Raw genomic sequence first — 13,073 nt, 5'->3', positions numbered from 1 at the left:
CACGCACGCACACACACACTCTCACACTCACACGCACGCACACACACTCTCACACTCACACGCACGCACACACACACTCTCACACTCACACGCACGCACGCACACACACACACACTCTCACACTCACACGCACACACACACACACTCACACACTCACACGCACGCACGCACACACACACACACTCTCACACTCACACGCACACACACACACACTCACACACTCACACGCACGCACACACACACACTCACACACTCGCACGCACACACACACTCACACACTCACACGCACGCACACACACACTCTCACACGCACGCACACACACACTCTCACACTCACACGCACGCACACACACACTCTCACACTCACACACACCCTCACTCACTCACGCACACACACACTCTCACACTCACACGCACACACACACACACTCTCACACTCACACGCACGCACACACACTCACACACTCACACGCACGCACACACACTCACACACTCACACGCACGCACACACGCTCTCACACTCACACGCACGCACACACACACTCTCACACTCACACGCACGCACGCACACACACACACACTCTCACACTCACACGCACGCACACACACACTCTCACACTCACACACACCCTCACTCACTCACTCACGCACACACGCTCACTCGCACACTCACTCACTCACTCACTCACACACACGTCACGACAATGGAAATTACTCTACTACAATACAGACACACAACCCATCTGACTACAATACAAACCCACAGACTCAAGCTGAACACAAGCTTGGGTCGACTTAAGACTGTCTATGGCCCTTATGTTCCACACTTCCATAATACTATTGAATGAAGCGATGTATTGAGGAAGTGTTCCAAGTAGTAGGCTAGTATGGTGATTGGAACACCGTCTCTGTATATGACCGGGGAACAAGGCCTGGGAACAGGAATGTACAGTAAGACCGTGGTTGTAATCCTCCACTTGGGTTGATGGGGAAAGGTCAAGGGTTCCCCAGAGCCCTGCGGAACCTCTTGAATGTGAAGGACTCGGGGCCGAGCAGACGACAGTAGGCCGGGGGGGGGGGGGGGGGGGGGGTTTATTTCTCCTGGAAACACAACGATACACTTTCATGTCATTAGAAATGGACGTCTGTCAATAAGTGCACATTGATCCACATTTGAGAGGCTGGAGGAGATGGTAATGATGCCGCAGGAGACTCACACCCACAACAGCAGGAAGAGGAATTACAATCAGGAGAGAGGGAAGAAGCACGGATTCAAAAAATGGTCTTGGAGTGCTGATCTAGGATCAGGGGCCACATGTATCAAGAGTTAGGATCAGGGGCCACATGTATCAAGAGTTAGGATCGGGGGCCACATGTATCAAGAGTTAGGATCAGGGGCCGTGTGTATCAAGAGTTAGGATCAGGGGCCGTATGTATCAAGAGTTAGGATCAGGGGCCGTGTGTATCAAGAGTTAGGATCAGGGGCCGTATGTATCAAGAGTTAGGATCAGGGGCCACATGTATCAAGAGTTAGGATCAGGGGCTGAAATGTATCAAGAGTTAGGATCGGGGGCCGTATGTATCAAGAGTTAGGATCAGGGGCCGAAATGTATCAAGATCTAGGATCAGGGGCCGTGTGTATCAAGATCTAGGATCAGGGGCCGTATGTATCAAGAGTTAGGATCAGGGGCCGAAATGTATCAAGAGTTAGGATCAGGGGCCGTATGTATCAAGAGTTAGGATCAGGGGCCACATGTATCAAGAGTTAGGATCGGGGGCCGTATGTATCAAGAGTTAGGATCAGGGGCCGAAATGTATCAAGATCTAGGATCAGGGGCCGTGTGTATCAAGATCTAGGATCAGGGGCCGTATGTATCAAGAGTTAGGATTAGGGGCCGAAATGTATCAAGAGTTAGGGTCAGGGGCCACATGTATCAAGAGTTAGGATCAGGGGCCGTATGTATCAAGAGTTAGGATCAGGGGCCGTATGTATCAAGAGTTAGGATCGGGGGCCGTATGTATCAAGCGTCTCGGTGTAGGAGTGGAGTGCTGATCTAGGATCAGGTCCTCCCTGTCCATATTACCTCATATATTATGATCTTGAAGCTCTTATTCTGAGACTGTGGTATTTGTTTTTTTGGTCGGCAGAGTTTGGTTTCTCAGGCTGTCCTCAGACGCCGAGGGTTCATTTCAGATACGTGTCTCCCAACCTCATCCGTCTCAGCAGGAAACATGAAAGGTTGTCTGCTGTTCCACTATTCCACCTCTCTCTCTCTCTGGACATGAAAGGTCTGCTGTCCCACTATTCCACCTCTCTCTCTGGACATGAAAGGTTGTCTGCTGTTCCACTATTCCACCTCTCTCTCTGGACATGAAAGGTCTGCTGTCCCACTATTCCACCTCTCTCTCTCTCTGGACATGAAAGGTTGTCTGCTGTTCCACTATTCCACCTCTCTCTCTCTCTGGACATGAAAGGTTGTCTGTTGTTCCACTATTCCACCTCTCTCTCTCTGGACATGAAAGGTTGTCTGCTGTCCCACTATTCCACCTCTCTCTCTCTGGACATGAAAGGTTGTCTGCTGTTCCACTATTCCACCTCTCTCTCTCTGGACATGAAAGGTTGTCTGCTGTTCCACTATTCCACCTCTCTCTCTCTCTGGACATGAAAGGTTGTCTGCTGTTCCACTATTCCACCTCTCTCTCTCTCTGGACATGAAAGGTTGTCTGCTGTCCCACTATTCCACCTCTCTCTCTGGACATGAAAGGTTGTCTGCTGTTCCACTATTCCACCTCACTCTCTCTCTGGACATGAAAGGTTGTCTGCTGTTCCACTATTCCACCTCTCTCTCTCTGGACATGAAAGGTTGTCTGCTGTTCCACTATTCCACCTCTCTCTCTCTCTGGACATGAAAGGTTGTCTGCTGTTCCACTATTCCACCTCTCTCTCTCTCTGGACATGAAAGGTTGTCTGCTGTTCCACTATTCCACCTCTCTCTCTCTGGACATGAAAGGTTGTCTGCTGTTCCACTATTCCACCTCTCTCTGGACATGAAAGGTTGTCTGCTGTTCCACTATTCCACCTCTCTCTCTCTCTGGACATGAAAGGTTGTCTGCTGTCCCACTATTCCACCTCTCTCTCTCTCTGGACATGAAAGGTTGTCTGCTGTTCCACTATTCCACCTCTCTCTCTCTCTGGACATGAAAGGTCTGCTGTCCCACTATTCCACCTCTCTCTCTCTGGACATGAAAGGTTGTCTGCTGTTCCACTATTCCACCTCTCTCTCTCTCTGGACATGAAAGGTTGTCTGCTGTTCCACTATTCCACCTCTCTCTCTCTCTGGACATGAAAGGTTGTCTGCTGTTCCACTATTCCACCTCTCTCTCTCTCTGGACATGAAAGGTTGTCTGCTGTTCCACTATTCCACCTCTCTCTGTTCTGTTGTGGTGGTTCCACCGTCTTCAGCGTGAGGTAGCCTTGAAGATGGTTTGTACCTGTGAATCAGAGATCAATAATAACAGAATATATACAAGCCAGGATCAATGAACCAGTCCTCTGCGGAGGTTCTCATTCAATCACGGACCCGGCCAATAATCAATTGTCATTGAGGCTGCTAATAAAGGTCCTGTTGCAGGAATTATCCCACAGAGAAGATCTGCATAGCAACAGTGGACAGACATCACAGGGACAATGTTGATGTTCAACACACTTGCATCACACATACTGTAGTTAGTTAAATTTACATTTCCTTGACACGTTTCTCTACTATGTGTTTAGTTTCTTGTTCGTCTTTCCCTGATTCCGTATTGTGATTTGTAAGCTGTGAATTTGAATGATCCTGGTACAATTAGAGGTGTTTAGGTGCTTTCATTCAGATATTGATGAGGGTAAATAACATTTTGTCTATCTTCCTCCTTCCCTCTCTCCATCCCTCTCTCTCCCTCCCTCTCTGTCTCTATTCCTCCTTCCCTCTCTTCCTCTCTCTCTCCCTCTCTCTCTCCCTCCCTCTGTCTATCTTCCTCCTTCCCTCTCTCCATCCCTCTCTCTCCATCCCTCTCTCTCTCTCCCTCCCCCTCTCTCTTCCTCTCTCTCTCCCTCCCTCTCCCTCCCCCTCTCTCTTCCTCTCTCTCTCCCTCCCTCTCCCTCCCTCTCTCTCTCTCCCTCCCTCTCTGTCTATCTTCCTCCTTCCCTCTCTTCCTCTCTCTCTCCCCCTCTCTCTCCCTCCCTCTCTCAGGGTTCCTGGTATCACCATCGCCACGGACATCATCTGTGGTTTCCCAGGGGAGACGGATGCTGACTTCCAGGAGACATGTGACCTAGTGAAGGAGTATCGCTTCCCCAGCCTCTTCATCAACCAGTTCTACCCCCGGCCTGGTACACCCGCCGCCAAGATGGACCAGGTCCCCGCCCAAGTGGTGAGTTAGTTACACCCCCTGATTTTAAATTGACTTCAAGTGTGTATGATCACACCACATGTTGCACCACATCACACCTGTTTACATTTGATCACATGTTGTACCAGAGAGTTATTCTTCTTCTTGTTTGGAGGCAGCAGAGTTTAACGTGGACCAGAGTGTTTAGAGGCAGTAGAGTTTAACGTGGACCAGAGTGTTGAGGCAGCAGAGTTTAACATGGACCAGAGTGTCTGGAGGCAGTAGAGTTTAACATGGACCAGAGTGTTTGGAGGCAGTAGAGTTTAACATGGACCAGAGTGTTTAGAGGCAGTAGAGTTTAACATGGACCAGAGTGTTTAGAGGCAGTAGAGTTTAACATGGACCAGAGTGTTTGGAGGCAGTAGAGTTTAACATGGACCAGAGTGTCTGGAGGCAGTAGAGTTTAACATGGACCAGAGTGTTTGGAGGCAGTAGAGTTTAACATGGACCAGAGTGTTTGGAGGCAGTAGAGTTTAACATGGACCAGAGTGTTTAGAGGCAGTAGAGTTTAACATGGACCAGAGTGTTTAGAGGCAGTAGAGTTTAACATGGACCAGAGTGTTGAGGCAGTAGAGTTTAACATGGACCAGAGTGTTTAGAGGCAGTAGAGTTTAACATGGACCAGAGTGTTTAGAGGCAGTAGAGTTTAACGTGGACCAGAGTGTTTGGAGGCAGTAGAGTTTAACGTGGACCAGAGTGTTGAGGCAGTAGAGTTTAACATGGACCAGAGTGTTGAGGCAGTAGAGTTTAACATGGACCAGAGTGTTTGGAGGCAGTAGAGTTTAACATGGGCCAGAGTGTTTGGAGGCAGTAGAGTTTAACATGGACCAGAGTGTTTAGAGGCAGTAGAGTTTAACATGGACCAGAGTGTTTGGAGGCAGTAGAGTTTAACGTGGACCAGAGTGTTTGGAGGCAGTAGAGTTTAACATGGACCAGAGTGTTTGGAGGCAGTAGAGTTTAACATGGACCAGAGTGTTTAGAGGCAGTAGAGTTTAACATGGACCAGAGTGTTTGGAGGCAGTAGAGTTTAACATGGACCAGAGTGTCTGGAGGCAGTAGAGTTTAACATGGACCAGAGTGTTTGGAGGCAGTAGAGTTTAACATGGACCAGAGTGTTTAGAGGCAGTAGAGTTTAACATGGACCAGAGTGTTTAGAGGCAGTAGAGTTTAACATGGACCAGAGTGTTTGGAGGCAGTAGAGTTTAACATGGACCAGAGTGTTTAGAGGCAGTAGAGTTTAACATGGACCAGAGTGTTTGGAGGCAGTAGAGTTTAACATGGACCAGAGTGTTTGGAGGCAGTAGAGTTTAACATGGACCAGAGTGTTTAGAGGCAGCAGAGTTTAACATGGACCAGAGTGTTGAGGCAGTAGAGTTTAACATGGACCAGAGTGTTTGGAGGCAGTAGAGTTTAACATGGACCAGAGTGTTTGGAGGCAGTAGAGTTTAACATGGACCAGAGTGTTTAGAGGCAGTAGAGTTTAACATGGACCAGAGTGTTTGGAGGCAGTAGAGTTTAACATGGACCAGAGTGTCTGGAGGCAGTAGAGTTTAACATGGACCAGAGTGTTTGGAGGCAGTAGAGTTTAACATGGACCAGAGTGTTTAGAGGCAGTAGAGTTTAACATGGACCAGAGTGTTTAGAGGCAGTAGAGTTTAACATGGACCAGAGTGTTTGGAGGCAGTAGAGTTTAACATGGACCAGAGTGTTTAGAGGCAGTAGAGTTTAACATGGACCAGAGTGTTTGGAGGCAGTAGAGTTTAACATGGACCAGAGTGTTTGGAGGCAGTAGAGTTTAACATGGACCAGAGTGTTTAGAGGCAGTAGAGTTTAACATGGACCAGAGTGTTTGGAGGCAGTAGAGTTTAACGTGGACCAGAGTGTTTGGAGGCAGTAGAGTTTAACATGGACCAGAGTGTTTGGAGGCAGTAGAGTTTAACATGGACCAGAGTGTTTAGAGGCAGTAGAGTTTAACATGGACCAGAGTGTTTGGAGGCAGTAGAGTTTAACATGGACCAGAGTGTCTGGAGGCAGTAGAGTTTAACATGGACCAGAGTGTTTGGAGGCAGTAGAGTTTAACATGGACCAGAGTGTTTGGAGGCAGTAGAGTTTAACATGGACCAGAGTGTTTAGAGGCAGTAGAGTTTAACATGGACCAGAGTGTTTGGAGGCAGTAGAGTTTAACATGGACCAGAGTGTTTGGAGGCAGTAGAGTTTAACATGGACCAGAGTGTTTGGAGGCAGTAGAGTTTAATGTGGACCAGAGTGTTTTGAGGCAGTAGAGTTTAACGTGGACCAGAGTGTTTTGAGGCAGTAGAGTTTAACGTGGACCAGAGTGTTTGGAGGCAGTAGAGTTTAACATGGACCAGAGTGTTGAGGCAGTAGAGTTTAACATGGACCAGAGTGTTTAGAGGCAGTAGAGTTTAACATGGACCAGAGTGTTTAGAGGCAGTAGAGTTTAACGTGGACCAGAGTGTTTGGAGGCAGTAGAGTTTAACATGGACCAGAGTGTTTGGAGGCAGTAGAGTTTAACATGGACCAGAGTGTTTGGAGGCAGTAGAGTTTAACATGGACCAGAGTGTTTGGAGGCAGTAGAGTTTAACATGGACCAGAGGGTTTGGAGAGAGTAGCGTTTTCAGGACTGTAGTATGAGATGAGCAGAGCTGAGTGAAACAGGGTGCTAGCAGGGAAGCAGTCTGTTTGGGGGTATCAGTTAGAGAAAGGCACAGAATCTCTCTGTTTATTAAGTCGTTATTCAGGGTGTAAGAGAGAATGTGTGATTCTGTGCAGTCCGACTGCAACGTGATTCATCTTAAACACACAGAGATACTGGCAGACTTGTAAAGGCCTCTGTCTGGATCAAGGCCTACACATCAGGCCTCACTCAACACCAGGTGTGAGTCCCATATGGCCCTATTATGCCCTAGTATAGTGCACTTCCCTATGGGCCCTGGTCAAAGGTAGTGCACTTCCCTATGGGCCCTGGTCAAAGGTAGTGCACTTCCCTATGGGCCCTGGTCAAAGGTAGTGCACTATATAGGTAACGGGGAGCTATTTGTGTCAGAGCCTCAGGCCCAGGCTCAGCTCTGTTTGTACAGGTGTTTCAACGCGTTTCACATGGCGGACTACGTCAAGGCCTGTTATAACGGCTCTGTGTTGGGCTGAACCACAAGATGGGGGCTCTGCTAATAAGACTACATCAAGGCCTGTTATAATGGCTCTGTGTTGGGCTGAACCACAAGATGGGGGCTCTGCTAATAAGACTACATCAAGGCCTGTTATAATGGCTCTGCGTTGGGCTGAACCACAAGATGGGGGCTCTGCTAATAAGACTACATCAAGGCCTGTTATAATGGCTCTGTGTTGGGCTGAACCACAAGCTGGGGGCTCTGCTAATAAGACTACATCAAGGCCTGTTATAATGGCTCTGCGTTGGGCTGAACCACAAGCTGGGGGCTCTGCTAATAAGACTACATCAAGGCCTGTTATAATGGCTCTGTGTTGGGCTGAACCACAAGCTGGGGGCTCTGCTAATAAGACTACATCAAGGCCTGTTATAATGGCTCTGTGTTGGGCTGAACCACAAGCTGGGGGCTCTGCTAATAAGACTACATCAAGGCCTGTTATAATGGCTCTGTGTTGGGCTGAACCACAAGCTGGGGGCTCTGCTAATAAGACTACATCAAGGCCTGTTATAATGGCTCTGTGTTGGGCTGAACCACAAGCTGGGGGCTCTGCTAATAAGACTACATCAAGGCCTGTTATAATGGCTCTGCGTTGGGCTGAACCACAAGCTGGGGGCTCTGCTAATAAGACTACATCAAGGCCTGTTATAATGGCTCTGTGTTGGGCTGAACCACAAGCTGGGGGCTCTGCTAATAAGACTACATCAAGGCCTGTTATAATGGCTCTGTGTTGGGCTGAACCACAAGCTGGGGGCTCTGCTAATAAGACTACATCAAGGCCTGTTATAATGGCTCTGTGTTGGGCTGAACCACAAGCTGGGGGCTCTGCTAATAAGACTACATCAAGGCCTGTTATAATGGCTCTGCGTTGGGCTGAACCACAAGATGGGGGCTCTGCTAATAAGACTACATTAAGGCCTGTTATAATGGCTCTGCGTTGGGCTGAACCACAAGATGGGGGCTCTGCTAATAAGACTACATCAAGGCCTGTTATAATGGCTCTGTGTTGGGCTGAACCACAAGCTGGGGGCTCTGCTAATAAGACTACATCAAGGCCTGTTATAATGGCTCTGTGTTGGGCTGAACAACAAGCTGGGGGCTCTGCTAATAAGACTACATCAAGGCCTGTTATAATGGCTCTGCGTTGGGCTGAACCACAAGATGGGGGCTCTGCTAATAAGACTACATCAAGGCCTGTTATAATGGCTCTGTGTTGGGCTGAACCACAAGCTGGGGGCTCTGCTAATAAGACTACATCAAGGCCTGTTATAATGGCTCTGCGTTGGGCTGAACCACAAGCTGGGGGCTCTGCTAATAAGACTACATCAAGGCCAGTTATAATGGCTCTGTGTTGGGCTGAACCACAAGATGGGGGCTCTGCTAATAAGACTACATCAAGGCCTGTTATAATGGCTCTGTGTTGGGCTGAACCACAAGCTGGGGGCTCTGCTAATAAGACTACATCAAGGCCTGTTATAATGGCTCTGCGTTGGGCTGAACCACAAGCTGGGGGCTCTGCTAATAAGACTACATCAAGGCCTGTTATAATGGCTCTGAGTTGGGCTGAACCACAAGCTGGGGGCTCTGCTAATAAGACTACATCAAGGCCTGTTATAATGGCTCTGCGTTGGGCTGAACCACAAGCTGGGGGCTCTGCTAATAAGACTACATCAAGGCCTGTTATAATGGCTCTGTGTTGGGCTGAACCACAAGCTGGGGGCTCTGCTAATAAGACTACATCAAGGCCTGTTATAATGGCTCTGTGTTGGGCTGAACCACAAGCTGGGGGCTCTGCTAATAAGACTACATCAAGGCCTGTTATAATGGCTCTGTGTTGGGCTGAACCACAAGCTGGGGGCTCTGCTAATAAGACTACATCAAGGCCTGTTATAATGGCTCTGTGTTGGGCTGAACCACAAGCTGGGGGCTCTGCTAATAAGACTACATCAAGGCCTGTTATAATGGCTCTGCGTTGGGCTGAACCACAAGCTGGGGGCTCTGCTAATAAGACTACATCAAGGCCTGTTATAATGGCTCTGTGTTGGGCTGAACCACAAGCTGGGGGCTCTGCTAATAAGACTACATCAAGGCCTGTTATAATGGCTCTGTGTTGGGCTGAACCACAAGCTGGGGGCTCTGCTAATAAGACTACATCAAGGCCTGTTATAATGGCTCTGTGTTGGGCTGAACCACAAGCTGGGGGCTCTGCTAATAAGACTACATCAAGGCCTGTTATAATGGCTCTGCGTTGGGCTGAACCACAAGATGGGGGCTCTGCTAATAAGACTACATTAAGGCCTGTTATAATGGCTCTGTGTTGGGCTGAACCACAAGATGGGGGCTCTGCTAATAAGACTACATCAAGGCCTGTTATAATGGCTCTGTGTTGGGCTGAACCACAAGCTGGGGGCTCTGCTAATAAGACTACATCAAGGCCTGTTATAATGGCTCTGTGTTGGGCTGAACCACAAGCTGGGGGCTCTGCTAATAAGACTACATCAAGGCCTGTTATAATGGCTCTGCGTTGGGCTGAACCACAAGATGGGGGCTCTGCTAATAAGACTACATCAAGGCCTGTTATAATGGCTCTGTGTTGGGCTGAACCACAAGCTGGGGGCTCTGCTAATAAGACTACATCAAGGCCTGTTATAATGGCTCTGCGTTGGGCTGAACCACAAGCTGGGGGCTCTGCTAATAAGACTACATCAAGGCCAGTTATAATGGCTCTGTGTTGGGCTGAACCACAAGATGGGGGCTCTGCTAATAAGACTACATCAAGGCCTGTTATAATGGCTCTGTGTTGGGCTGAACCACAAGCTGGGGGCTCTGCTAATAAGACTACATCAAGGCCTGTTATAATGGCTCTGCGTTGGGCTGAACCACAAGCTGGGGGCTCTGCTAATAAGACTACATCAAGGCCTGTTATAATGGCTCTGAGTTGGGCTGAACCACAAGCTGGGGGCTCTGCTAATAAGACTACATCAAGGCCTGTTATAATGGCTCTGCGTTGGGCTGAACCACAAGCTGGGGGCTCTGCTAATAAGACTACATCAAGGCCTGTTATAATGGCTCTGTGTTGGGCTGAACCACAAGCTGGGGGCTCTGCTAATAAGACTACATCAAGGCCTGTTATAATGGCTCTGTGTTGGGCTGAACCACAAGATGGGGGCTCTGCTAATAAGACTACATCAAGGCCTGTTATAATGGCTCTGTGTTGGGCTGAACCACAAGCTGGGGGCTCTGCTAATAAGACTACATCAAGGCCTGTTATAATGGCTCTGTGTTGGGCTGAACCACAAGCTGGGGGCTCTGCTAATAAGACTACATCAAGGCCTGTTATAATGGCTCTGTGTTGGGCTGAACCACAAGCTGGGGGCTCTGCTAATAAGACTACATCAAGGCCTGTTATAATGGCTCTGCGTTGGGCTGAACCACAAGATGGGGGCTCTGCTAATAAGACTACATCAAGGCCTGTTATAATGGCTCTGTGTTGGGCTGAACCACAAGCTGGGGGCTCTGCTAATAAGACTACATCAAGGCCTGTTATAATGGCTCTGCGTTGGGCTGAACCACAAGATGGGGGCTCTGCTAATAAGACTACATCAAGGCCTGTTATAATGGCTCTGTGTTGGGCTGAACCACAAGCTGGGGGCTCTGCTAATAAGACTACATCAAGGCCTGTTATAATGGCTCTGTGTTGGGCTGAACCACAAGCTGGGGGCTCTGCTAATAAGACTACATCAAGGCCTGTTATAATGGCTCTGCGTTGGGCTGAACCACAAGCTGGGGGCTCTGCTAATAAGACTACAGATGGCAGAAGAGGTTGGGATCAATTCCATTTCAATGTAGTCAATTCAGGAGATTAACAGCAATTTCCAATGCTGGGATATTGAAACAGACGGGTTTGAAATGGAACGAGCCCCGACGACTGCCAGGGACATGTCTGAAAGATGTTGATTCGGGCCCGTCTTAAAGGACGCCAGCCTAAACTCAGCGCCCTCATCGTATTATCCTAAGTACTGTATTGACACGAGGTATTAGGCTGTATAATTGCTTGGATGTTTCCCATGACGATGGGCTTGATTCACCCAGCTGTCAGACTTAGTAAATAGTCAAGCAGGAGATGTATTTAAATGTGTTTTAGTATGTCTGATTCTGAATATTTAAATATTTTTGGGAATTTGTGTCTCTTATCAAGGAAAAAAAACAGGACTAAAAGTTCTCCCTCTCGTCATCTGAACATTTAAAACCTGTTCCAATTATGTCAAGAACATGTCCTGTGTAAATGATATGTACTGGAGTGTTTTATACCACACTGGATTAACACACTCAAAGCCTCTGGAGTTGAGTTCTCTCTCTCTCTCTCTCTCTCTCTCTCTCTCTCTCTCTCTCTCTCTCTCTCTCTCTCTCTCTCTCTCTCTCTCTCTCTCTCTCTCTCTCTCTCTCTCTCTCTCTCTCTCTCTCTCTCTGTCTCTCTGTCTCTCTGTCTCTCTCTGTCTCTCTCTGTCTCTCTCTGTCTCTCTCTGTCTCTCTCTCTCTCTCTCTGTGTATGTATGTATGTGTGTGTGTTAGAGAGATCTCTCTCTCTCAGCATTAATGGTAATTAATACAGATCTGTTTGTGAACTGAGCCAGGTGTTTCCCTCAGACTGAATACTACCAGTATGAACTGAACCAGGTGTGTTTCCCTCAGACTGAATTCTACCAGTATGAACTGAACCAGGTGTTTCCCTCAGACTGAATACTACCAGTATGAACTGAGCCAGGTGTTTCCCTCAGACTGAATACTACCAGTATGAACTGAACCAGGTGTTTCCCTCAGACTGAATACTACCAGTATGAACTGAACCAGGTGTTTCCCTCAGACTGAATACTACCAGTATGAACTGAACCAGGTGTTTCCCTCAGACTGAATACTACCAGTATGAACTGAACCAGGTGTTTCCCTCAGACTGAATACTACCAGTATGAACTGAACCAGGTGTTTCCCTCAGACTGAATACTACCAGTATGAACTGAACCAGGTGTTTCCCTCAGACTGAATACTACCAGTATGGGTAACAGGCACCTGCTGGGCTGCAACGTAACACCTTTACTGGGTGGTGAGTCTCAACCCGTCGTTTAACTGCTTAAAGCCTGGTTCATTTCCCATGGTTGAAACAACATGGCCGCCCCCCGACGCTACACTTAACCTTAGTCACATCGGGGTCATTAAAATGACCTCCCTGACCCTCCCGCATGCCTGGCCTGCCTGCAAGACCTCCTCAGCTCTTCCTGAAGAGGCAGCTGTGGAGGAAGGTGGAAGCCATCCATTAGATGCTCCTAACCATTCATCACTGTGTGAAGGCATGGGGCCTCAGCGCCCAGCGGTGTCCGGATGGACAGGAGGTGAAGAGCTAACCAAAGCAGCCCATCCCTCCATCCCTCCATCCCTCCCCTCCATCCAAAATAATCCTTG

General features: G+C 48.3%; 1 protein-coding gene across 3 annotated transcripts in view; it reads left to right on the top strand.

Annotated features, from left to right (window-relative positions):
* cdkal1 (CDK5 regulatory subunit associated protein 1-like 1) overlaps positions 1 to 13,073 on the top strand; it is a 1,024,035-nt gene that overhangs the window by 610,072 nt on the left and 400,890 nt on the right. For all 3 annotated transcript variants that reach the window (XM_071395740.1, XM_071395742.1, XM_071395741.1), the window contains exon 11: positions 4,233 to 4,413. In XM_071395740.1, coding sequence (XP_071251841.1) covers positions 4,233 to 4,413 — 181 coding nt within the window. The remainder of the gene's footprint in view (positions 1 to 4,232; positions 4,414 to 13,073) is intronic.

The sequence above is a fragment of the Salvelinus alpinus genome, chromosome 4, assembly GCF_045679555.1.
Source record: "Salvelinus alpinus chromosome 4, SLU_Salpinus.1, whole genome shotgun sequence".
NCBI classification, from domain to species: domain Eukaryota; kingdom Metazoa; phylum Chordata; class Actinopteri; order Salmoniformes; family Salmonidae; genus Salvelinus; species Salvelinus alpinus.
The sequence above is the reverse complement of the archived record's forward strand: the minus strand, read 5'-3'. Positions and strand labels throughout refer to the sequence as shown.